At 43.8% G+C, this 26056-nt stretch overlaps 1 protein-coding gene and 1 non-coding gene across 2 annotated transcripts in view; both read right to left on the reverse strand.

The window, feature by feature from the left end:
- LOC144378824 (uncharacterized) overlaps window positions 1-16546 on the reverse strand; it is a 40432-nt gene extending 23886 nt beyond the window's left edge. The window contains exons 1-2 of the mRNA XM_078054375.1: window positions 16543-16546; window positions 4764-5137 (exon numbers count right to left, since the gene is read on the reverse strand). Of these exons, the coding sequence (XP_077910501.1) occupies window positions 4764-5137; window positions 16543-16546 (378 nt within the window). The remainder of the gene's footprint in view (window positions 1-4763; window positions 5138-16542) is intronic.
- Window positions 16547-25795: 9249 nt separating this feature from the next.
- On the reverse strand, window positions 25796-25902 carry LOC118536270 (U6 spliceosomal RNA). The gene has a single exon (XR_004917593.1). It is a non-coding gene; the product is annotated as a U6 spliceosomal RNA (small nuclear RNA).
- Between the last annotated feature and the right edge of the window lie 154 nt (window positions 25903-26056).

Here is a 26056-nt window from a genome sequence, read left to right on the forward strand (position 1 = left end):
AAAACAACCCCGATAATAGCCTACAGAATGTTTTCTACAACATATACACGAAACATAGAATGCTTAATATTTTAAAAGCACAGCAGAACTACATAACACAATTCCATTTATAGAGGAAGGTTACTAAGATAGATGGTCTAAATAACGCTAACGGGATAGTAAAGAGGAAATAATAGATAAATAAATACAGGAGATATTATAAATAATTCGGGGAGAGTAGGCCAAATCTAAGGGTGCAATAAAAGACAATCTGCCATACACAGTGACAGACGAATACATTTTCTTTGCATGTTAGGAGATAAATTGCTTATAGGTTAGGAGCTAAGACGATTATCACTAAAAACTTCTGCTAAATAACTCCCTCAAAAGGTGTCATGCCTAAAGAGCCCCTAAGTGGAATAAAGAGTTCCTCTTAGCCTGAATCAAAACAGCATAATCAGGGCAACCTCAGCCCCCTTAAGTCTCAAATTCTGATTACACTACAATGAGTTTTCTGAAAAGTCATTTTCAGGTAGGATACCATTTTTGCTTACATTATGGCAATTACCACTGCATTTTCATTACTCCACAAATGGTATGCATTAAAAGTTATAGAAAAATCAATGAAATGTTTCTGCTAACATCAAACATATCAAGGAAAATATAATGCTTGTCGCTTTTTTTGTCTGTAACAGTTCTAAACGGGTTTCATTACATTCGGGATGGTAACACGCACTACAAACATTTATAGCACACTAGCCCAGAAGTTCATATGGATAAGGATTACAAAATATATTACTACACTGATAAAGACAAAAATATATAAATTATGAAACAGGAAAAAGATTTTTAAAACTGTCTCCACAAATAGAGATGATTTACCTAAATCTTTTTATCACTCCTACAGTTTTAAGCATTTATATGTATTTTTTTCAAAACCTTGATCCAATTACAACTCTTTCAGCCAACATTTAAAAATATTCTCTAAAACAGCATTCAGTATGCTCATTATTATATCATCGCTTAAAGACATGTTGAATGGGTATTTTATTAAACTGAATTCAATGAAACTAAAATTTGAACAGCATAATTGAGGACTACAAAATTCATTCTTAAAAATGGGCAGTCCTTTATGGAACACCCTGGGACAGAAATGATTATCTCTACTGAGATTTCTACAATGTATTATTCTCAATGCTTTTACAAAATAAGGAGGGCCTGCTTCTGATAACCTTGGAAGTATGACCGGAACTAAATCTGTTCTTTGAAGCAGTTAAGCTTGTCCATGTCTAAATCTCTCACAGAAGCCAATCATTCAAATTACTGAATAACTCTGAAAATAAAAAGCAATGGAAATCAAATTATTTATGTCCACCCTGAAAATGATGTCTACCCTGTCTCCTGCACTCTGTCACATTAATATGCAAGCACATCAGTGTTTCAGAGTCTAAACTATGTGCTACCTGCTCACAGCTATAGTTGAAAGAATGAACATTCACTCCTACACTAATTTACGGATTTTAATAAAATATGTTTATCGACTAACTTCTAATAGGAAACAAAATGAGCCACTGTTACAATGTGTTAGTCATCAGAAACTGTCATTCAAGGTAAGTGCAAAAGTAAAATCCACTTGACATTTCAGAATGGAAAAAAAAAAATAAAGGCATATTACACAAAAGGAATGTGAGTCCTTAAACTCTGTAATGCCAATAAATACAGGAGTCACAGAAATGTGTTTACTAATGTTTTAAAAATCTCTTAAGGCTGGCCTTTCCCAGGACTCAGAGACAATGAAACGTAAGGCCTTCTACAGGCACTTGACATAGAATCTGATGGCTAAGAGTTTTTCTTGAATCTCTCTCGAAGAGTAAAAGACAATTCAGAGGCCCTGGAGCCTAGTTATAATATTCCCGACAAAGTATCACTTCTGTTAACCAAACCCTCTTAAAACGAAATCCAGAGAGGAAAATATTGACTTTCACAGTTCCCAATCAAGTACATTTTTCATACTTATTTTAGCATTCAAAAATACATGTTCACGTTTTACTGCAAGAGATTTTCTGTAGGTTGCAAAATATAATCCAGGACCTCCAAAGTGTGTACAACTTAAACTTCTGTGCCTTACTTCATATCCTTGCTTCCCATCTATTTACGTCCTAGGAAAAAAAAATAGCTTGTTTTAACCACAGAAGCACTTGATCTGAACAGGCCACAATCAAGTTACCAACCGCATAAACTCACTAAATGGTAGAAAGTCGTAAACCCCCTGTGGGGAAAGAATCCTAGCCCCAGGGGGGAAAAAAAAAAAAGGATTTACCAATTTAGCTATGGGGCTGTAAAACTGAAAATTGAAAAACGGACTGGCAGGATCACAACCAAATCAAGACATTATTATTCTCAATTACTTTCTCTTTCATATATCAGGGTTATTAAAATACTCCCTCCCCCTCAGGTGGATCGCCCTGCGCCACACAAAAGCTTCAGCAACCAAAGCTACTTACTTTTCTCTCCTTTTTATTTTTTGGCAACAGGATTATTTTTCTTTGCCTAGTGGACTTAATGAGGTGGCGTCGTAATGCAAAGAGGAGAGTGCTGCTCTCTAAATTATTAAATGCTCATTAAATTATATCTCCAAATACAGTGCAAGCTGCTTATTGTGTAAAAGCATCACCCATTGTCAGTCTCCGAGCTCTAGGCCTCTATCATCTCTCACCTGAGAGAAAAACCTTGGAACTTACTACTGACAGATGTAAAGATTAAGGATGGCTAAGAAGTCCAAATTAAAAATGCACCCATCCAGAACGGCCCCTCCAGTCAGTCCCATTTTTTTGTGGATTATAGCGGCTCTGATATCGGTAAAGTTGTGAAATGTGACAAGGGGGCTATCCGTCCTACATAAACCCCTTCCACTGAGTCAACCCTTTAGAATCCCGACACTGACCACATAGGTTCTAAGGGACCGGTGCTTTCCCACTTGAAGGGGTTAAGTATCCGCAAGGCCAAAGGCACAGACTGCAAAAGAACCGTTGCTTTGGTAAGTTCTGAAAGGTTTCTAACAAGTACCAAATACTTGTTGATCTGTTCACAATCAACATCAGCAGGACTGCCAGGCCTCTTTCACTGTGCAGGGAAAGGCATTTACATATTGCGCCCAGCAAGAACAGCTTGCTGGTCTCCTTTACAAAAGTTGAGTCGCTGCAAAGTCTCATTCAGTGTCTCCTGTCCAAATGACCAAAAGAAGACACAACTGAGGCAGTGGAGTCTCTCCTCTGGCTGGAGCAGCACAAATCCTGTGCATAAAACACTTGGAGTAGTCCAGGCACAAGACAAACCCACCTGAATGGACGGAGCACACTGTCTGTTGCCATGGCAGCCTGATCTAATTACAGGAGTGATCAGGGCCTAGAGTAAGTGCAGGGAAAACCTACACCATTGACACGGATCTACACGATGAGAAAGACAGGCAGCCAGGAGGTTCGGGGGAGCCCTTCACCGTCTGCTCTACACAGAAGGCGGCTCTCAAGCCCATTGGTCTGCTGAGCTGCTAAAATATTGACTGAGGCATGCACAGTTGGAGGACAGTCAGAGGAGATCAAGTGCCACAGCATTAGCTGCTACGGTGCAATCCCTTTCCAAGAGTCCATGTGCAGGATTTTCTCAACCTTCTCTTTGGTGGTTTCCTCAGGCATAGGCTTCATTCCACCAAATAAAAAGAAAAGAAAAAGAAAAAAGGCCCAAGTATCCAACTGCAAATAAACCACAGGGTGGGCTAACAGGGGCTTCTAGGAACTACAGGGCTCCTGAGAAACCCAAACAGAAATGGCTTAGCTAACACTGTTGAAAAAGTAACCAGCTATGCCTAAAAATAACCATCAAGTAACTACCCACTGCTCTGTGCGGTATGTACCGACAATGTTTAAATATTAAGAACAGCCTGCATTACAAAACACAAATGTCATTGAGATGTGACTACTAGATTGCCAAAGGAGAACTTATTTGCATATACACATTCCCGAGCCTGCACGAAGGGATGTGCAGGGAGCATGCCACTCTAAGACAGTAGTTCTCATTCTGTGGGTGTAATAGGGTCTTCTAATTTTACTAATTGTATCCCGTGGATCTCGCAGGGAAGCTAAGAATCTCTTCGGGGACAGAACCAGTTTGGAGGAGTCCCTACTGCACAGCATACGGTAAACAAAATAAAAATAGCTTGCCGTTCTCGTTAGCCACATCGCGCATTATATAACCAGCTTCCGACTGGCTTTTTTTTTTTTTCTTGCCCTTACTACTCTTCAGCAATTTCCCAATCTCCCGAAGTATTTATATTACCCTCTTATCTGCAGGATTATATACTGAGAAAGCAAAACAAAACAGAACAGCCACAGGGTTGAACCGAACCCCACGGTCCTTGGAAACTGATTTTTTTGTTGTTGTTTTCTGGCAAGATCACCACCACCACCCTACTTCCACCCCCCCCCCCCCACTAAGGTCCTTGCTCAATCTCCCTAGAAAACCTGAATTGTTTCATCGCTTCCAGTCAGCCCCCTACGTGGTCTGAAATAAAATGAAAGCACAAGCCCCGGAGTTTAGGAAAGCGGCCTGAGGGCGGGGGGCTGGGGAGGGGTCGGGGCGCCGCAGAGTCAGCCAAGTGGCCCCCCTGGGGCCGCTCCCCACCGCGACGGCCCCCGCCGCCCCCCCCCGCCCACACGCACACACACACACACGCACTCACACACGCACGCACTCACTCACACTCACGCCGCGCTCCGCCGCCGCCTCACCTCTCGCTCCGCCCGGCCGGCCCCTTCCCTGCCCCCTGCGGGACCGGCCTGCTCGCAGCGCTGGAACCACGTAGGAGGCGGCGGCGGCGACGGCCGCGGGAGTGGCGGAGTCTCCGGCCCGGCCCAGAGTGAACGAGCAGCGGGGCTCCAGGGCGCATCCCAATCCCCGCAGCGCCTCCTCCGCCGCCGCCGCCTCCTCCTTCCCCTCCTCCTGGCTTCATTCACCCTCCCAGCAGCCGCGCAGCCGCTCACTCCCGGCGCCGGCAGGGCAGCGCCCGCCGCCGCTCCTCCGCTCCTGCCGCGGGCGCTGGCGGGGGCGCGGGCCCGGGCCGGGGCGCTCGCGGGCTCCCGGCTCCGGGCGGCGGCGGCGGCGGCTGCACATGATCAGGAAGCGGCCGCACCAACAGGGCGGCGGTGGTGGCGGCGGCGGCGGCGGCAGCAGGGCCGCCACCGCCGCTCCAGCCGCGCTCCCGACACCCGCACGTCGGCTCCCCCCGCGCCCACCCCTCCGCGCCCCCCGCGCTCCCACCGCCCGGCGCCCGGCCGCGCGCAAAGTCCCAGCCCGCAGCCGCACACCCGGCGAGGCCGGCCTCCGCGGGGAGACCCCCGCCCGGGGCTCCGAGGCCGGGCGGCCACCCGCGGGGAAGCCCAGCCCTCCTCCAGACCCACTCGCTCCGCCGCCCTCCAGGGGGAGAGGGCTGAGGAGCGGGCGGCGGGAGGAGAGGGCAGCGCGACCCCCGGTCGCCGCCGCCGCCGCCACCGCCTACCCCTACGCCACCTCGAGGGAGGGGGACAGGGCTCTCCGCACTCGCGGCCGGACCAGCAGCCGCCGGAGCGGGGCGCCGCCGCCGCTCTCCCCGCCCGCGCCCGCGCCCGCACCCCCAGCCCGGGCGCGCCCCCTCGCCTGGCGGGCGCCCACCGGCCCGGCAGCCCCCTGCCGTCAGTCCTTGCGCCCCGAGCGGGGGTGTCGGCCCGGGAGGCAGGAGCGGGAGAAGGTTGTATGTACACACACACACATACACACACACACACCACAACACGACGCGTCGATTTCCTTCGCTCCTCTTCCAGCTGTTTTCGGTGCCGGCGACTGGGGTTTGGGGTTTGTTTGCTGGTTGTTGCTTTTGCCCCTCTCTGGAGAGCGGCGGTAGGGGCAAATTTTAATCTAAATAAGGGGCGAAGGGGATGGGGGAGGGGGGAGAGAGAATCAGAGGAGAAAAAAATAGCCACTTACTGTAAAGTGTAAATGGATCTGGGGTTGCGTGGGGAAGGGGGGGCAGAGGGAGAGAAACAGTGTCTTGCGGCTGCTGTAGCTCGGGCGGCTGCTCCACGGGGCTGTTTTGGATCCCCCTGCAGTGAAACAGGTCCTGTACGGCTCCGCCACTGTAGTAGAAATGATGTCTGCGGTATACTCTGCTCTCTCCTCCTCCTCCTCCTCCTCCTCGTCCTCCTCCTCCTCCTCCTCGTCCTCCTCCTCCTCCTCGTCCTCCTCCTCCTCCTCCTACCCCCCCTGCTCCCCTCCCCTCCCTCCTCCCTCCGCCCGCCCGCCCTCCCTCCCTCGCGCTCTCTCGCGCTCGCTCGCTCGCTCGCTCCAGTATGTAAATGTGTAATAGAAGCCAAATATGGAGCAGTTGGCTGCCGCCGCCGCAGCTCAAGGATCCGACTTGGGGGTGGGGGGGCACCCTCTGGCGGGCGGCGGGGCGAGCCGCTCGGAGCACCGCGAGCGCACGGCGCGGCGGCCGGCCGGCCGGCGCCCTTAACCCTTGGCTGCGCGCTGCCCGGGCTCGGCGGCCCCCGGGGAGGCGGCGCGTGGCCCGAGGCTGGCTCGGGAGCGGGGGGCGGGGGGTGCGACTCCGGCCGGAGGGGACGCTTCTTCCAGGTTTGGGAAAGGGGCGGGGAGCTGAAGCGATGAGGTAATTTTAGCGGTGACCGGTCGGTCCTCGCGCGCCTCCCCGGGTCCCTGCACCTAGTTGGAGGGGACAGAGCGACAGCGGGGTGCAACTCCGGGCGCCCTGGAGGACTCTCCGAGAGGTGTCGGGCTTCAGCTCGCAGCCGGCGAAATAACCCCCCCCCCCGGGGGAGGGGAGGGGGGCCAAGTGTGATCCCGACGTGCCCTTCGTCCCGGGCGCGCCGAGTATCGTCTAAGAGGGCTGACTCGGATCGTGGTGCCCGTTAACCCTCAAACCGGTTTCGTTCCGGAACCAGGACCACGGGGCTGCGGGGATTGCCTCTGCGTGAAACTCAGGAAAGTTTGAAGGGTCCCCGCGACTGCATGTGCACCGTCACCTTTCCTGCCCGTGAAAGCGGGTGCCCTCCCTGCCCCCCACCCCTTTCGCTCTCTGCTGGTCTGGAAATCTGCTTTGGGTACTGAAGTCCCCAGCCCCAGCCTCGGAAGACGACCCGCGCACTCCTCTCGCAGCTGATTCGGGATCATTAATTTAATCGGAAATGAGGTAACCAGTGCAGGAGATACAGAAAGCAAACCGAGCATCAAATGGCAGTTCTCGTGAATCCACGCTGAGGAACTTCCTCTGCGCTCGATGCTGATGCGCGGTTCTCAGCGGCCCACCACCCCGCCCCCTCCGCGTGCACCACCGCCAGGTGTTAGTCGGTGGGGAGGAATCTTCTGCGGAGGGGTGCACCCTGCCAACAGGTGTGGCTCCCGGAGAAGAGCCAAGGCACCTCCGCGCTGAAGGGAGCTCAGTGCGGCGTTCTCCTTGCTGCAGATAATTCTGGAAGACCAGTAGGTGTCTGGGCAGCATTTGACCTCTTTCAGGTGCTTAGAACCAAGTGTCTAGAAACATGATCTTTGCGCATAAGTTTCTCTCTGGAAGCCACCACTATTGACTGTAAGCTGTATTTGAGAAACCTTTGGCTGAGTTTACGTATGACCTAACGGTTAGTCACCAACCGAAGCAGGATACAGAATCACCGAGAGAAATGTGTCAGCTTTTAAACAACTGTATTGTACAGCCAACGTGCGACAGAAATAAAAATAAGCATACTAACAACGAGGAAGGTGTAGAGCCCCGGAAATGATTTTTTTTTTCTCGCATTTTGAAATACCATGCACATATACATGGCTATTTAAATAAAACTACTACTGTTCACTCTGACTCGGTTCTACAACTTTTTTTTTTTCTTTTTTCATTTAAAACGCAATGATTGCTACAGTTTAAACCCCAGGTCGGTTTAAAGTGACATTGTTGGTCTCATTACAGCCTCTAGTGGACAGTTGAAATCAGTTTCCTGAAAAGGCTCTTCCTGGCGTTTTGTTGTTGACAAGCATTATCAAGGTGAAGGCTAATATCTCAGAACAGAACCGGGGACTGGCTCCTCCCCCTGCTTGGTGGATTCCGCTCCCGAAAGGATCAGAAGCAGTCGGTTCGGCACCGAAAAGACGTATGCTTTGTGCTACGGGCATTATTATTACTGGCCTGTGAATAAACAGAGCTTCTGCTATTCATTTCAGTTTCGGACAGCTTTCATATAAACTAACTTCATCTAAAATATTTTCGTAACAGAAAATATTGGTTGCCATGTTTTTCTTCTGCGGACTGCCCAATCCACCTCCACTCTATTTTTAGACATTTTTACATTGAGAGAATTTTCAGCCCAAAACAGCTAGTATTTTAATTATTACACTGACACAGGCAGTTAATTAATTAATTTATTTAATGTCTTAAATAAATTAAAACACATAATTCAGATTAGAGTAAGTCAATTAATTTAAATGTTCCCTTAAGGAAGCTAAATATGTATATTACCCAAACAGTAAAAACAATAAGAAATGTGTCATTTACTTTCTTAGCCATTAAGATTAAAGCCATAAAGTGTCATTAAAGTCTGTAACTATTCCTTCCTGCAAGGTGCCACGGAAACAGTATTCTCCTGATACAGTTTCATTACCTTTAGTACTGAACTGTTTTATTTTCAGATGGCAAAATATTAAATGTACAAATAACTGACACTCATTCTTTAAAAACAAGGCTCTGTCATGCAGATAAAAACTCCGTGAAAGGGCTGGGCTTTCAAGAAGCCAGTAGGCAAATATGTAGTACTATGGTCCTATTCATAAATCTGATACTGTGTTCATACAAACATAAGTCGAACTTTAAAATTAAAGGAAATTGAGAGATAAGGCCTGCCTAGCCTTACTCCTAGTCTGTGTTCTGCATTGCTCAAACACCATGGAAAATCATTTTTTATCCCTTATATCTACTTCATTGTTTTGATAGTATCTACTTTTGAGGGCTTAAAGTGGGCTATCGAGTATATATGATATCATATCGTTATGTATTACATCTTGCTTCTAAAAGCCTTATCTTCAGAGCAGTGGTAGCAGCAGCTGGGAGCTTTTTAGAAATTCAGAATGAGAGTTCCACCCCAGACCTACTGAATCACAATCTGCCTTTTAGCCAGCACCCCTGGTGATTCCTGAGCACGCTATAGTATGAAGAACGTTGTCCATACTACAGGGCTCTGTCTAGGTGCATTTGCCCACGGATGTAGAACTTAATTCTTCTATTTATTCCTTTTGTATTCCCTCCGCCTTTAACTAATTTGCACTTTTTAATGAAACACAATTACACTGTATGCTTTGGTCAGATAGTACTGTGTTTCAGACAAGAGCACTGATTTCATGCGCAAATCTGCATCATCGTTGCCAAGTGGACACTCTGAGGAATGTCCTGGGGTCTTGAATGTGAAGGTTTTCTTGACGGCAGCAGAGGGAGCACAAGAGTGCTTAATAAAACAAGCATACAGGCCCTCCAAATCGTCAGGGATTTTAAATTGCTATGTTTTTACTGGAAGTCGCCTCTTTCTTACATAGTTCAAAACAAAACAAAGAGAAGCAAACACAAACAGCTTAGCAGGTTATAACAACTAAACTGAACGGATTGGGAGTTAAGTAGAATAGAGATATACTTATTTAGAGTTCTAGACTTCATTTTTTTTAAAGTGGGCTTCAAAAGTCATACTCGGAAAAGACCCCTTAGTTTTTCCTCCAGTGGAAAACAGAACCATTTCACAATAGATGCAAGTCATACCATCATGCTGTATGCCTTAAACTTACACAGTGACGTATGCCAATTACTTCTCGGTAAAACTGGGGGAAAAATAATGCAATGCGGCATTAGGTCACTCTAAGAGTAGCTCCTGCTTGTCTTAAAAACATTGGGGTCAGTCAACCCAACACTACATCAGATAAATCAGGTTGATTTGGAGTCAAATACGTTGGTGAAAGAATGTGCACTTCTCACCATGTTTTACTTTCCCAGTAATTGAAGGGGGTTATCCTTAACATTTGCAGTGGTGAGCATTTACGTTTCAGTTTTATCTATATAGCATTTCACACTTTTCAGAGCCTTCCCTATAGCATCTTCAAACACTCCCAAGAGTTGGATAAGACATGAGAGAGCCAAGCCTCAAAAAAGTTTTGAAACCAGCTTGTGCGTTCATAGCATTGAGTCATTTAATTGCTATAATAATCCATTGAGGTGTTCACAAATAAGGGAAGGCATAGATGTTAAAGATCCAGCAGCATGTTGTTTACCGTTTCAAAGATTTTCCCAAGTTACTAGATAGTGAATATTTAAAAAGTGAATATTTAAATAAGAGACTTAGGAACAGAGACTATGTCTTAATTCCCAAGCTGCTTTTTATGTATTTATCATTCATTTGCCAGCACTAGGCCCTGAAAATATAGATGAGTAAGAAATCTCTGCAAGGAATTCCCACCAAAACAAATCGTATCTTTTGAAACTGTCCATTTTTACCATGATGAAACGTAAAGACTCATAGTCAACTGATCCGGCACCTCCCCAAATCAGTATACTCATCAGACGTAGGAACATGAGAATCCAAGACTAGAGTCCTTGAAAATTTGGCAGGTAGGAGGGCAATGGTAGAACTCTCCGGCAAAATTTAACTTAAACAAGCTAATATTAATATTTCAAGTTTGTAAAACAAACAAAATGTAAAGATATGCTGTGCCTTTTCTCTGAACGCCTCTCCTAGCAAAAGAATCACATGAGTAAACTGAAGTGGTAAACACTTGTTTATTTTTTCCCTTTTAAAAATTGTTTAAAAAAGATTTCCTCCTACGTTAAAGAAGGATTTGCCAAGTTTCTGCCTGGAGCCATTTGTTATAGCTATGTAATAAATCCTGGAAAGTTTGAATTTTTAATGGAAATACTGACAGACCTTTAACCATGCTATTATAGGGAGGGTGTTACCCTACATATGTCATTTTAAAATCTGAGCCAATCAGAGTGTACTGGCAAAACAAATATATCTTCCTTAGATGGCACTCCCAAATAAAGCTGGGGAGGCCAGAAAAGTAAAATAAACTAAAAACAAACGGGGCCCACACAATAGACTCTGAGGTCAGCTCACCACACCCAAATTAAAGTCACTGGGCTCTGTGCGTAGCAGAGACTCTTAAAGATCCTGAATCATCTTTTTTGATCCTCCACCAAACTGTAGCAAGACGGCTTTTGGGCAATGCAAATTACATCACCAATAGTCAAGAGTGAAATTAAAGTTATGGTAGTCTACCAACAGTTTATAATTTAACAGTACACACATTAGGCAATTTTATTTTTTTTCTTTCTTTTTTCTTTTTTTATTAACATAATGTATTATTTGTTTCAGGGGTACAGGTCTGTGGTTCATCAGTCTTACCCAATTCACAGTGCTCACCATAGCACATACCCTCCCCAGTGCCCATCACCCAGCCACCCCATCCCTCCCACCCCTCCATTCCAGCAACCCTCAGTTTGTTTCCTGAGATTAAGAGTCTCTTATGGTTTGTCTCCCTCTCTGGTTTCATCTTGTTTCATTTTTCCCTCCCTTCCCCTATGATCCTCTGTCTTATTTCTCAAATTCCTCATATCAGTGAGATCATATGATAACTGTCTTTCTCTGATTGACTTATTTCACTTAGCATAATACCCTCTAGTTCCATCCATGTCATTGCAAATGGTAAGATTTCTTTTTTGAAGGCTGCATAATATTCCAGTATGTATATGTGTGTGTGTGTGTGTGTGTGTGTGTGTGTATGCCACATCTTCTTTATCCATTCATCTGTTGAAGGACATCTAGGCTTTTTCCATAGTTTGGCTATTGTGGACATTGCTGCTATAAACATTGGGGTGCACGTGCCCTTTCAGATCACTACATTTGTATCTTTGTGGTAAACACCCAGTAGTGCAATCGCTGGGTCATAGGGTAGCTCTATTTTCAACTCTTTGAGGAACCTCCATACTGTTTTCCAGAGTGGCTGTACCAGCTTGCATTCCTACCAACAGTGTAGGAGGGTTCCCCTTTCTCCGCATCCTCGCCAACATCTGTCTTTTCCTGACTTGTTAATGTTAGCCATTCTGACTGGTGTGAGGTGGTATCTCATTGAGGTTTTGATTTGTATTTCCCTGATGCTGAGTGATGTTGAGCACTTTTTCATGTGTCTGTTACCCATTTGGATGTCTTCTTTGGAAAAATGTCTGTTCATGTGTTCTGCCCATTTCTTGATTGGATTATTTGTTCTTTGGGTGTTGACTTTGATAAGTTCTTTAGAGATTTTGGATACTAGCCCTTTATCTGATATGTCATTTGCAAATATCTTCTCCCATTCTGTCTGTTGTTTTTTGGTTTTGTTGACTGTTTCCTTTGCTACACATTTGGCAATTTTTAAAAAAGATTTTATTTATTTATTTGACAGAGAGAGACACAGCCAGAGAGGGAACACAAGCAGGGGGAGTGGGAGAGGGAGAAGCAGGCTTCCAGCGGAGCAGGGAGCCCGATGCAGGGCTCGATCCCAGGACCCTGGGATCATGACCTGAGCCGAAGGCAGATGCTTAACAACTGAGCCACCCAGGTGCCCCCATTAGGCAATTTTAAATAAGATTCTGTCTAGGATTAGAAATCAAAAAAAGTGCTCTAGGATAGGTCTGCACTCTCCAGTGTGGCTATTCAGCACTTGAACTGTGGTTAGTTCAAACGGACATATGTTGTAAGCATAAAATATACCTTGGGTTTAAAAAACTTAGAATGAACATGTATACACACACACATATGCATACATCCATACATACACATATGTATCTCGCAATACTTTTATACTGATTAAATGTTGAAATGAAAATATTCTGCATATGTTAAATAACAGAAAATATATTGTTAAAATTAATTTTGCATGTCTCCTTTTACGTCTTAATGTGGTTACTATGAAATTTTAAATTACGCATGTGGAAGGGCTGTGTATTATATTTCCAGTGGACAGCACTGGTAGAGATAATGGGGCTGGAGAGGTACAGGAATTAGTTCTAAGGACCCACAGTTGGAGACTTTAGGATCCTGGCATGGCTCTCTGTAGGAATGTAGTAGATCACTTAATTCTTTTCTATTTTCCAGAGGTTTTCCCCTTGCACCACGTAATATAACATGGACCTTCTCCCTGGTGAAAATGATCCCTGAGAGTGAGCTGAAATCTCACTGGTGGATCTAGTACGGGCCTGCAAAACACAAATTTCTTAGGCTCATCTCTAACTAGGTCTTTTTTGGGAGGATCTCAGGTACTTTGCCACCCTGGGAAGCTGAGAGAAAACTTACGCTCTGTTTTGGAAAGTACAGCACTGTAGAGTTACTGCTAGTTTTGCTGCTTGTAGCTAAAAGGTTTGGAGTTGATACCTTCTAGTGACAGATGAGCGTTGATAATGAAAATTATATAATCGCCACTTAACTCGAAAACAAATCAAGGCCATCAAAAGGAAATCTGTTTTTTAAGAAACACTTTCTAATTTATTCAGTACAATAGGGCGTGTCAAAAGGAAATGAGATGATTTTTAGCCATTATTATTTATTTTGCAAGAAGACCTAGATAAATTTTCATCAATGTAACTGTGACCAAGATTGAATGTCATGCAGTGACCTATGAAGGATCAGAATTTATGGTCTCCATCCTCTGCAGAACATAGCTCTTGTAACACGAAAAGAAAACAAACATTTTTTAGGCTTAGAATTAGTGAGTTGAACTTTGCTTGCTATTGGCTAGGAGCATTTGGAAATCTATTAAAAGCATTTCATTAACAACTTGGCATTTTGTTTCCTCAAAAGAAATACAGTTTCCAAATTAAAATCAAAGCCCAAAGCCACCACTGTTTGAACTTAGGTAGTGGCAGTTAACGGGTTGTACATCTTAGGCTTAGGGTGCCTTCAAAATAAGATCAGGGCCAACAACAGGCTAAAAAAATAAATATCAAATTGTTATGGAAGTTCTTTGTTTTTCCAGCGTCATGACATTAAAATACGCAGCTATAAGCTCTCTCCCTTACTTTATTTTTCTTGAGTCAACATTGGCCAGGAGAAAGAAGCTGACCCAAATGGGGAGGGGGGGTGTTTAAGAAAATTACTTTATGAGGAATTTACCAAGTTTACCCCCAAAAAGGCAGGGTTAGGGAAAAATGCATTGGCAAACTTCGCTTTGTGACCTAAATAACTAGAGTTCACGGAGGAAGCTGGCTGAGCGAGGATTTCAGGGAGGGCTGTCTGTTATTTGCAGAAAGAACCCTCTTCTGCCAGGCCCCTTGCAAGTTTCCCTGCTGGCAGACTTGGGAGAGCTCTCAAGACTGACGCCTGAAGATGCGGATTTGCTTGGTGGTACAGACACGAAACAAAAGCTTCTGCCACAGATTCTGACAGAGCAGAATAAGAGCACTCAGACTTAAACTGTAAATTACAAACAATCCCTTTTTAAGGACAAAACGAATGCACAGAATGGAAGACCCTGTCAGCCGGAGCGCGAGTAAATCAAGAAGAAGACAAATTGTTCACTCATACCACCGCGGCCAGATTTTTATTGTGCTAACTGTACTGTCATCAGAGAGCTTTTTTCTCTTTGTCAGATAGAAAGAGAAATTAACACGTTGTGATGCTAATAAATATGCCGGGCATCTGATGCGTGCATCTCCTCTGAAAGCCAATCACCTTACGGGATCTGGTTCCCAGCCCCTCCCCCTCCCCCTGGTTGAAAAGTTGTAGCTTAAATACCAATAGTAAGAACATGTGACCCCATCACTCCCAGAGCTACCTTTTTTTTTCCTGCAGTCAATTTCATAATTACATCGCTCCGCCTCTCCGCTCAGCACTTCCTTCCCCCTCTCTGTCCTCTCTCCCCCACCCCCAGCAATGAATCATCATGCATTTAAAGAGACTTAGATGACCCAGTGTGAACTTTACTGGCATCCTGTACATTCTTATGCCAAAAAAAGGGAGTCGCTGTATGACAGAATCCTGGCCAGAGCCCGATGCAGATGTCAGGGGCAACAAGCTAGGGTACTTATCTGGGGAGATCAGTGAGGAGTTAATTTTCCTAGATCATGGTGGTGATTCAGAAATGCCTATCTTAGTTCACCATCGGGTTTTTCAGAACCCAGTTCAGTCCTTGATGCAGAAAGGAATATATCAGAGAAAAAATGTTGGCAGATCTCCTTATGCAATCAGGGCAGAGGAATTTATACCACATTCAGCCCTTTGATTTCTCCAGATCTGGCTGAGGGTGGGGTTTCCATATTTGTGCTTTGGCAAATGTGTCCAGCAATTAACTCCTCCCTCTATATGCTCCTAGTGTTCTTCCAGGTTATCGGGTGTTTCTTTTTGCATTTATTAAAACCAAAAACATTTCCCCCCTTCATTTTTAAATACTGTTTCTGAGTAATGCAGATTGAGTCGACAATATCAGCATTGCCTTTAAAGGCTTTTCACCCTGCTTGCAGAGGTAAAGAGTTTATCCCTGAAATAACACTGTGCTTTTGCATGTGCTTTTCTGTCTGTATGGGAAACCCTCTCTCCCCCCAGCACCCCTTCTTTGCATGGTGACTTATCCTCATACCCTGAGATTCTGCTCAAGCATCAACACTTCTGTGAAGTCTTTCCTGATGATCACAAGAGTCTGTGCTCTGCCCAATGTGTGAGTCAGAGAAGTGCTATTTTCTTATTCTTTTTATTTATACAATATTTTTTTAAAACTCTGACAGAAAAAAAAAAAAAATCAGGGCCATCAGCACAGATGGAAAGAGTATCCTAAGTGAGAGCGTCTCTTATCAGAACACTTCCTGTTACTCCCCAAACCATCTGACCTCTGCTTCTCATTTCAGCATGCAACTGTTTTCCTTTTGTTCATGACTCCACTTCAGTGACTCATCCCACAGGTCATTTCTTCGTGTGAGTTCCCATTGCCCTCTGATGTAGGTTGAATCGCATCCCCCCAAAAAAGATGTACTGAAGTCCTAAGCCCAGTATCTGTTGAGTGTGACTTTCTTTGCAAATAGGGTCTTTGCAGATGTCATTAGTTGAAATGAGGTCTTCCTGGGTTAGGGTGGTCCCTGTAACCAATACTACTGCTGTCCTCTTAAGAAGAGGAGGAGGAACACAGAGACACAGAGTGGATGCAGAGAAGAAGGCCAAGCAAAGACAGAGGCAGAGACTGGTGTTAGGTCCACTGCCATAAGCCAAGCAAAGGCATGAATCGCCAGCAACCACTGGAAGCTAGATGAAGCGAGGAAGGATTCTTCCCTAGAGCCCCGGGGGGAGCACGGACCTGCTGACACCTTGAGTTTGGACACCTAGCTTCAAGAATTGTGAAAGAATAAATTTCTCTTGTTTCAAACCACCCAGTTTGTGGTCATTTGTTACAGCAGCCCTGGGAAACTGATACAACCTCTTTATGAGATCCGTGATTCCAGATCTTTTGTGTTCTTCTTTTTTTCTCTTTATTTACCCATTCGGTCTGATCTCTTTCCTCTATAGACACACATAGGTCATCAGTTCCAGAGGTGTGGTTGGTCTTTTACTCATGACAGTACCAAATACACAAAAGGTCCAATGGAATAGGAAAGTTGTCAAGAGCATTCCAGAACCACCTCCCCATCATCCCGGAGAAGGCTGCCTTTTGGCCCCAGGAACCGGGGAGGGGGGGCAGAGGTCTGAGGGAGCCCCTTGTGCTCCCCACTTGGCCTCAGCTCAAAAGTCCTCCACAGACTCCCTCAGCTCCCTCCGCCGGATTCCAGAAGGTACCAGCAGCATCCCTCTTCAGAAGTAGTATTTCAGTGTGTGGAACAGGGTGAGGAAAAAGGCTTAAAAAACCACATTAATTGTTTGGCAATAAGTAAATACAACCAAATCACTGCTGCTTGTTGTTTTTTTTTTAATGTTCATTTGAGTGTTGTAAAAATGCTTATAAAAAGCTCAGTCTTTTTTTTTTTTTTTAAAGATTTTATTTATTTATTTGAGAGAGAGAGAATGAGAGACAGAGAGCATGAGAGGGAGGAGGGTCAGAGGGAGAAGCAGACTCCCCGCTGAGCAGGGAGCCCGATGCGGGACTCGATCCGGGACTCCAGGATCATGACCTGAGCCGAAGGCAGTCGCCCAACCAACTGAGCCACCCAGGCGCCCAAAAAGCTCAGTCTTTCTGATTTACACTCAAGCCCAGAATCGTGAGGTATCTATTCTCAGACTCACAATGGGATGTATACCACAGGTCTTGCATACAAACCTCAGTAAATGGTAACTCCATTCTTCCAATGGTTTGGGTCAAAAAGCATCTCGACTCCTCTCTTTCTTTCATTGCCCACGTCCAATCCGCCCCCCAAATCCAAACAGCTCTACCTTCAGAGTATATCCAGAGTCTGACCATTTCTCCCCACTTGGGTTGCCATCATCAAAGCTAAAGCACTACCATCCTTCATTAAGATTATTGCACCAGTCTCCTAAATTGTCTCTCTGCTTCTGCCATTAGCAGGTGGTTGTCTGCGTCAGGTGATGCCTCGACTCTGCTCAGAAGCATCCAATGGCTTTACTCCCCTTGGAGTCAAAGTCAAAGTCCTCCCATGGCCCACAAAGCCCCCACACAATCAGGACGCCCTCAATCTTTCAGATCCCATATCCTATCACTCTCTCCTTGCTCCCAGGGCTCCAGCCTCACTTTAATTTTTGCTCGTCCTCAGACAAGCTAGGTACTCTCTTGCCCCGGGGCCTTTCTGCTTGCTGGTCCCCCTGCTTGGAATGCTTTTCCTTGACTATCCAAGGCTCAGTTCTTCATCTTCCTCAGTCTTTTTTTTTCTTAAAACAAACAAACAAACAAAAACCTACCCGAGAAGCATAATGTGACTCCCCTCCTTAAAAGTATACCCTCTGACTTTCCTGATCCATTTTGCCCTGCTCTATTATTCCATAAATGCATTACCTTAGAACATTCTGCGTCATTTCCTTTTTTTTATTTTTTTATTTTTGTTTATTGTCAGGAGAGCAGGGGTTTTTCTCTAATTCACTGATAAACCCCAAGTGCCTAGAACATGATAGATACCCATTAAAGATGCATCAACCGTTAAATGAATTAGTGAATCAATAATATTTTTCCAGACCTACTATGTACAAAGCCTTATAAGGCCCAACACATCAATGATCTCATTAGAAGCTAATCCAAAACAAATGCATCTTATCCGAGCGATGGAGCATATACTATTTACTAGATCTTTGACTTAATTATACCTGCTATAACTAATAAAGCTAAATTTCACAATCCGGCTCAGGTTCATGAAGAACTTTTAAAACACAAAATTCAAAAACAGAGTTGAAGAGAATGTATGAGCCTGACAGCAAGTTTTGAGATAAATGGGACCATAGCTATGGTTTCTAATAATCATAATAAAAGCTACCATTTATCAAGCTCTTACTCTGTGCCAGGCAACATGGTAAGAGTTTTGTAAATCTCATCTCCTTTAGTCCCACAAGAATACACTGAGGTAAAGATCATGATCCCCATTTCTTAGGTGATTAAACTGAGACTTGGAGTTTAAAGGTCCTGCCCAGGGTCCCAGGTCACCCAGCACCATTTCAAGTTGAAGTTACCCACCTATGCAGCCTGAGAATTTTTAACAAATCGTTACCTGAATGAAATAGGCCAGTCATAATACTGCTTCACAGTTTTTTGGCTAAGGCAACACTTTTAATACCCACCTCTATTTATTAGATTTCATTTTTGAGCAAATAATATGTGCATCTCAGAAATTAAAGCGAGTGATTTTTGTTGAGAATTGAGCATTCCTGCATTAACCAAAAGGCTTCAAGTCAACCTAACTAGTTAACAAAGCTCTACTTTTTCTCGACTAGCAAAGCTATACGCCAGCTTATGATTTTTGCCTCTGCTACCACATGGTTGCAAATGGCTTTCACTTGAAGTCCAAGGTCACATCCCTTGGACCCTTTCCTATTAGAAATGTTGGCTCCCATCTGGCACATCTCATCATGGTAAGGATTAAGTAGACTGTAAAGGGCCAACGTGAATTCCCAAGCTTAATTTAAGGACTTGACTTCCATTCAGTTAGCCTGTGCTTGACTCCTCCTGTTCCTCCCTGGAGCTTCCTGGAGTCCACTGTGCCCAGCACTCAAGTGTAGAATCTGAAAGTAACCTGGCCGTAAAAAAAGATGTGCAAAACAATATAACCTCTTCACAGACTCATTCTACTTTATATGCAAAGGAAATGATCCTAGAGCCCGAAATCGTCCCAGAGTTAACACTCTGGAGGATTTTGAAAGAGAGGAGGAAGAAGAAGAAGAAGAAGAAAGAGAAGGAGAAGGAGAAGAAGGAGAAAGCCCTGTGTTTGCAATGATGTGAAGAGAGAACTCTGCTCTCTGAGCATGGAAGGAAGTAAGAAGACCCTATTTGTGGCTTCAGTAGAGGAAAAGAAAAAAGCCCCGCAAGGAAACTACCAACAGATGGTAAATACATTTTTAATTCTTCTGTCTTACTGTGTGGACTTGTGCACATTTGTCCTGCTGTGTTAGGCTCCCGAAATAGCTAGCCATGGAATTGCAGAACAGTTCTGTTGCAATTTGAGATTTAGGAAACCATGCTGGCTGACAAAACAGGAAGGGCTCCTAGTAGGATGGAGTGGATTTGCTTCCCTGTTTGCAGCTCCTCATGGTGGCATCCACTGTCGTTCCAAGTGCGGGAAAATTCTCTCCTTTGTCAGGTATCATGGATGATGCTGTAAACTTGCTATTTCAAATTGTCCTCCGAGCTCTAGTTACAGTGATTAAATGTTGACGCTATCCCGATGATAACTCTCAAAGGTTAAAAGGAGTAAGATCCAGGTATTTACGGATGCTCAGTCCTCCAGGGAGCGACCCAAATATATATGGCAGCCCAGAGTTCCATACCCAGCCTTACTTTTCACTTTGATATTATAATGTTCCCATAGAACATCAGGGGGATTCCAGTGCCCAAAGAAGGACCAGTTATGATAACGGATTGCTCTAAAAGGAACTAAGGAGATGAGATGCCCGTTCAGTTAACTCTGCATCTGAGAAGGGACCTGACACCGGTACCAGCAACGAGTTAGGTTTCCAATCCCAACACCGCCTCTCAGTGCGTGTGCAAGAAAGAAAAAGTCTTGGTGAATCCAACTGGATGTAGAATAATGGGGAGAGAGTGGTCTATTACTTAATCATAGTCTAGAAATATAACTTATACAATACCATATTATTAGAACTGGAAGGATCCTTACAGAATCTAGTTCAATTTTTTCATTTTATAGACAGGAATCTGGGCCAAAGAATTGCAGGAAATTGGCAAAGATTATGCAACTAGTTGGTGGCAAATTCAGTACTGGAACCTGAGACATCTATTTCTCAGTTCAATGCTTGTTCTACTTGAGCACCCACAGAAGGTGGACATTTCTATGACAAGCAAAATCCAATTCTAAAAGACCTTTCTCATGGTAATCCTCACTCTTGGGTTCTTAAAAAGCAAGATGATGGGATCTCTGGTCTATGAATGTTTGAGAAACTAGTTGATATTCTTTCTAGGGAAGGTTTCAAGCTGAAATATATTTGTTAATTTCTGTCCTAAACCCCTGTGGATTGTGTCGAGATTATATAGCTATCACACGATTTGGCACAGCTGGGATCCTCTTTTTATGAAATAGCAGGGAAGATTGGTAGATAGGGATTAAAAAGCATTGGCAAAAGAGAACAATAACTTTCTACCCAGTGCCTTCCCAGTCTAAGAATCTCTCCTAGCCTCAATTGGAGAGAGGGGTGGGAGGTGGGGGGAGGGGACGAGGGTAGGAAAGGGGATTTTTATCTCCCTTAGTGAAAGAAAGGATAAAAAGCACTTTAGCACTGCTCAATTTAATGAAATCTTGATTTCACATGGTTTAAATTTCTACAAAATTAGCTATATTCTTATTAAAAATGACTTATACGTTCATAGGTATTTTTTCCAATGGGTACCTATGTAGTTCACTAATAAAAACGAGTCTCAATCAGCTATTTAAGAAATGTTATCCTTTCCTGTTTTTTTTTTTTTTTTAGAAAGTTAATCAGTAAACTCTTCAATAGCTAGTTTAGCAACAAGGTCTCCTAAATTTTGCAATTCTATTCAGCATCTTTGACCTGCCGCTTTTCGCACGTGATTTCAGCCATGTTTTATTTTATTTGGGGGGTGGAAAATTTTTTACCTGTTGTGTTTAAACACAGCATTCTTTGTTTTGAGACTCAATTTGACCATTTTGAGTATTCTTGCTAAATTTGCTGGCATGTCCACGGTCTACAGACAGATTTGTGTGTGGGGGAGGGCAGAATTTCTTCAGTGAATTATTTTGAGGAGAAGTCATGAAGGCACACCTTAAGTGGTTTTATTCCTGTGATCCAAATTTTATTTTCTAGCTAATATCACTAGGGACATTTGAAGCTTTAATAATTACATCTCAAGGCCTAAAGAAAAAAAAAAGAAGAAAAATTATGTTTACTATGCATTCACACACAGCATTTCAGAGTTACCATCAGAGAGCCTGTTTGGCCACTTTAAAAAAATAGGTTGATATCAAGATTCCATTTTAAGAGTTCAAACTTAGCTGACAGTTTGTTCTTAAAAAAAAGAAAAAAGAGAAAGGACAAAGTCCCAAAAGCTAGATTTAAGCAATTGTTTTTGTGGAAGGGTTTAGCGTTGCTTATTTGAAAGAGTAAAAAAATATAAGGTATTGATTTTACCTTTCCTTTTGGAGGACAGTTTTAGGATTTTTTTCCTCTAGAAAGTTTTGAGGCTATGATTCATGCTAAAAGTGCCGTGTTCCATTATGTACCAACATAGCTTTGAAGTTGTCCCTGCTTCTAGGTCAAGGGCTCCCCCTGTGGCTACATGCCAGTTTCATCCTTGGACTCTCATGATCCTCCGAAACAAATCAACTTTCCAGTAAAATCCTGTGGTAGCTCTATTGTACATAAAAGTGTGCAGCCTGGGGACAGGATACTGCTTTGCATTTTAGGTGGACAAGAAGGGAGAGAAAACATCCATTCTCACCAAAAGACGATTCCCAGAGGAGTCATTACTGCAGAAACCAGACGGCAGCTCACAGGTATCCCACTCACTCTGTCTATAATCTTTCTAACTCCAAAGCTTGTTATTTGTGTGGCAACAACAAAAATACAAATGGCGGTAAAGCGTTCTAAGCCATGTGTGGTCCTGATCAGTACGTATCCCACGAGTTGAAACAGTAATGAGCAGCTCAGCTCCTTTCGGTCAGTATCTCTTCCTTGTGGCAAGAAAAGGAGGCGGGGGGGAAATGAACAAGTTACTGTTACATATCACAACATGGATGAAGCTCACAATGATGAAAAATAAACACGAGGCAAAACACAAAATCATGTATACTGGATCGTTCCATTTGTAGAACGCTCAAAAACACACAAAACTCAATCTATTGTGTTGGGACAAAGTATGATGGTTTACCTTTGATGAGGAGGAGGGAGGATGGTGATCAGAAGGAAGCAGGGAGATGGCTTCGGGAGTGCTAGAAAGTTCTCTCCCTTGACCTGGATGGTGCATACAGAGGTGTGTTCACTTTGTGACAATTCATTAAGCCATTGAGTTGTGATCTGTGTGCTCTTCCTCTGAGTGATTTACTTCAATTTAAGATTTTTAAAAATAATATCCCATTGGGAAAGATAATTTTAAGAACTATTAGAATAGTATTTTGTCTAATTAAACCATTTTGCCTAATTAAAGATATATAGATATGTATTACAGAGGAAAAATAGAAAATTCAGATAAGCTAAAGGAAAAAATTACATGAAGCTTGAGGGTAGGGCAACGGGAACGCTCATACACTGCTACAGGGACTGTCAGGAGCTATGGTTGTTCTTGGGTAACTGTTCGGCATTATCTATGAAAGTTAGAGATATGCATCTGGTGACCCAGATTTCTACCCATGGGTAGACACCCAACAGCAATGTGTGCGTGTGAACACCAGAAGAATAGCAACTCTCTATTCGTGATAGCCCCAAACTGAAAACAAGCCAAATTGTCCATCGACAGTCGAGTGGACAAATAAAGTGTGCATATCCAGCCTTGGAATATCAAACAGCATTGAAAATTGGTGAACCATAGTACCCTCAGCAACAGGGATGAAACTGAGAAATCTAATGTTCAGGGATAGAAGCCAGAGGCAAAAAACGCTATGCTCCCATTTACTTAAAGTTCAAAAAACAGTAAAAGACATAGTGATATAACTTTATAGTATTCAGTGACATAGACTTACCTGGTAAAACTAAAGAAAAGACAAAAAAGAGATTATTATAAATGTAAGGGCAACAGTGACCTCTTGGGGAGAGGGTGGGTTGAGATTGGAAAGAGATGGATAGAGGGCTTCCAGGCCATGTTCTATTTTTTTTTTTTAAGATTTTTGTTTATTTATGAGAGGGAGAGAGAGGGAGAGAGAGAGATAGCACAAGCAGGGGGCGGGTCAGAGAGAGAGGAAGAAGCAGTTTCCGCACTGAGTGCAGAGCCCACGGAGGGCCCACACGGTGGGGGGGGGGGGGGGGGAGGGGGTTGATGCCATCTGGATCCCAGGACCCAGAGATCATGACCTGAGCCGAAGTCAGGCACTTAACCGACTGAGCCACCCAGGCGCCCCCGCCATGTTCTATTTCTTAACCTGAGTAGCAGTTATGTGAGTGTTCACTTTACAAGAATTTATTAAATGAAACTTTTATATATCGTGCACTTTCCCAAATGTGTTATATTTCACAATAAAAAAGATATAAAAGTCACATGAAACCCAATTACTCAGAGACAGTTAATAATTTAACACCTTGATATGTGTACTGCCAGGCCTTCTTTCATGCAATATATACCTTTTTTTCCCCCATTGCTTTGTAGGCTTTAATTTTTTTTTTCTTTAATGATATGACCTTCCAGAAGAATTCCTCTTCAAGTTGTTTTTTTTTTTCCGCTTTCCATTTAATTTTAACTAAGAGTAAACATCATACAAGCTTTATGCCCCTATGGAAGCCTAAAGCCATGGAGTGGCTTTCAGGAAATTAGGTTGCTTTAGCCTAAGCTACATTGATTCATAAACCAATCTGCAGGATTTTGCTATAGCTCATGGGAGACTTTTCCTTCTCTGTTAATAATGCGGCTGCTTCAAAAGGGAAAAGCCTCTTTCCACCTCTTCACAGTGCTATCTTTTCAAAAGGAAAGGCGAGGCAATGAGGGGGAAAGGCCAGTGAGGGAGTGGTCAGGAGGCTTGAGGCAGAGGAGGGGTCATCCTAAAACTTAACCACAAAACACATCCTGCTGAGCCTGGCCTAGGCAACATTAGGAAGTAGATTTTCAAAATGACCTAGGGTGTTTTTGTCTGGGCACCTGGGTGGCTCAGTCGGTTAAGCATCTGCCTTGGACTCAGGTCATGATCCCAGCGTCTGAAGATCGAGTCCAGCATCTGGCTCCCTGCTCAGCGGGGAATCTGCTTCTCCCTCCCCTCTGCCTGCCAGCCTATCTGCCTACTTGTGATATCTCTCTCTTTGTCAAATAAATAAATAAAATCTTTTAAAAAATAAACAAAAAAATAAACAAGTCTTTCCCAACTCACTCCCTTTCTTTCCCTGTGGAGCACAAACGGCTTCCGTAGCTCCATCACGCTAACACCGGCCGCTACAAAGTTCTAAAATCTGTAACTGCTCAGTTTCGAATACTTACCAGTAATGGCAATTTGCATTTGTATAGTGTTCGCCATTCCGTTAAGCACTTTCACATATGATCTTGTACAATTGCAATAGCCAATCCTCCAAGGTGAGCTGGGAAGCTAATAACACCACCATTTCGCAGGTGGAAACACTCTGCGAGAGCTTGAGTAACCAGCCCCACATTATAGGATTAGTTTTCAGCGTAAGCCAGGAATAGTGACCCCTTACTGCTGTAAGTGGAAACACATTCAGTGTATACTACATACAGATATATGGTCAGAGAATAGGAATATCAAATAAATGTGTGAGAGCATTCTGATTTTTTAAAAAATATTTTAGGGACGCCTGAGTGGCTCGGTCGGTTAAATGTCTGCCTTCGGTTCGGGTCATGATCCCAGGGTCCTGGGATCGAGTCCTGCATCAGGCTCCCTGCTCAGCGGGGAGCCTTCTTCTCCCTCCCCCTGCTGCTCTCCCTGCTTGTGCTTTCCCTCTCTCTCCCTCTCTCTCTGATAAATAAAATCTTTAAAAAAAAAAAAAAAATCTTTTAGTGGATATTTCTTTTTTCAAAGCACTTGGGTTTTTTTGGCTTATTTTTCATCACAAAATAAGTATATACTAGGTGTAAAACTCAAAAGAGCACAAATAAAATCGAAATCACTTAGGATCATGTTAAATAGAGCTAGCTACTCACCATCTTAATAACTGAACAGATTAAGTCTTGAGCTCTTGTAGAGTGAAAACTCCCCTCCCACACCAGTTCTTTCCCCCACCCCCCCCCACACACTATATTCTTTATCTGCAAAATTTTCTGAGCTATTCTTGGCCATTTGCTTTCTTATTTAAATTTTAGAATTGGGTTTTACTAAAACTCTATTGAGGTTTCTACTGGATGTGCATTATTTTTATAGACGAATTTGAGTAGAGTTAAAATTTTTACTGCATTGCTTCCTTTCTTTCGTAAGCACCATATAGTTCTCCTTAATTTGTGCCCATTTCTACGACTTTTGAAAAATATGGCACGCTTCAAGAGTTTGTGTGTCAACTCTGCGCAGGGGCCGTGATAATCTTCTCTGTATTGTTCTAATTTTCGTGTGTGTGCTGTGGAAGTGAGCCCTCAGAAGGTAGTTCTTCACTGTTGGAGGATATCACGGGGAAAGAGAAGAGGTCACATGTTCTTTACAATCTACAGAAAACAGTAACTGAGAAAGACATTAATCTGGATTAATGGTGTCTATCAAACATAAAAGTATTTTGCTGTGTGCTGAGAA

Source organism: Halichoerus grypus, chromosome 9 (genome assembly GCF_964656455.1).
Source record: "Halichoerus grypus chromosome 9, mHalGry1.hap1.1, whole genome shotgun sequence".
NCBI lineage: Eukaryota > Metazoa > Chordata > Mammalia > Carnivora > Phocidae > Halichoerus > Halichoerus grypus.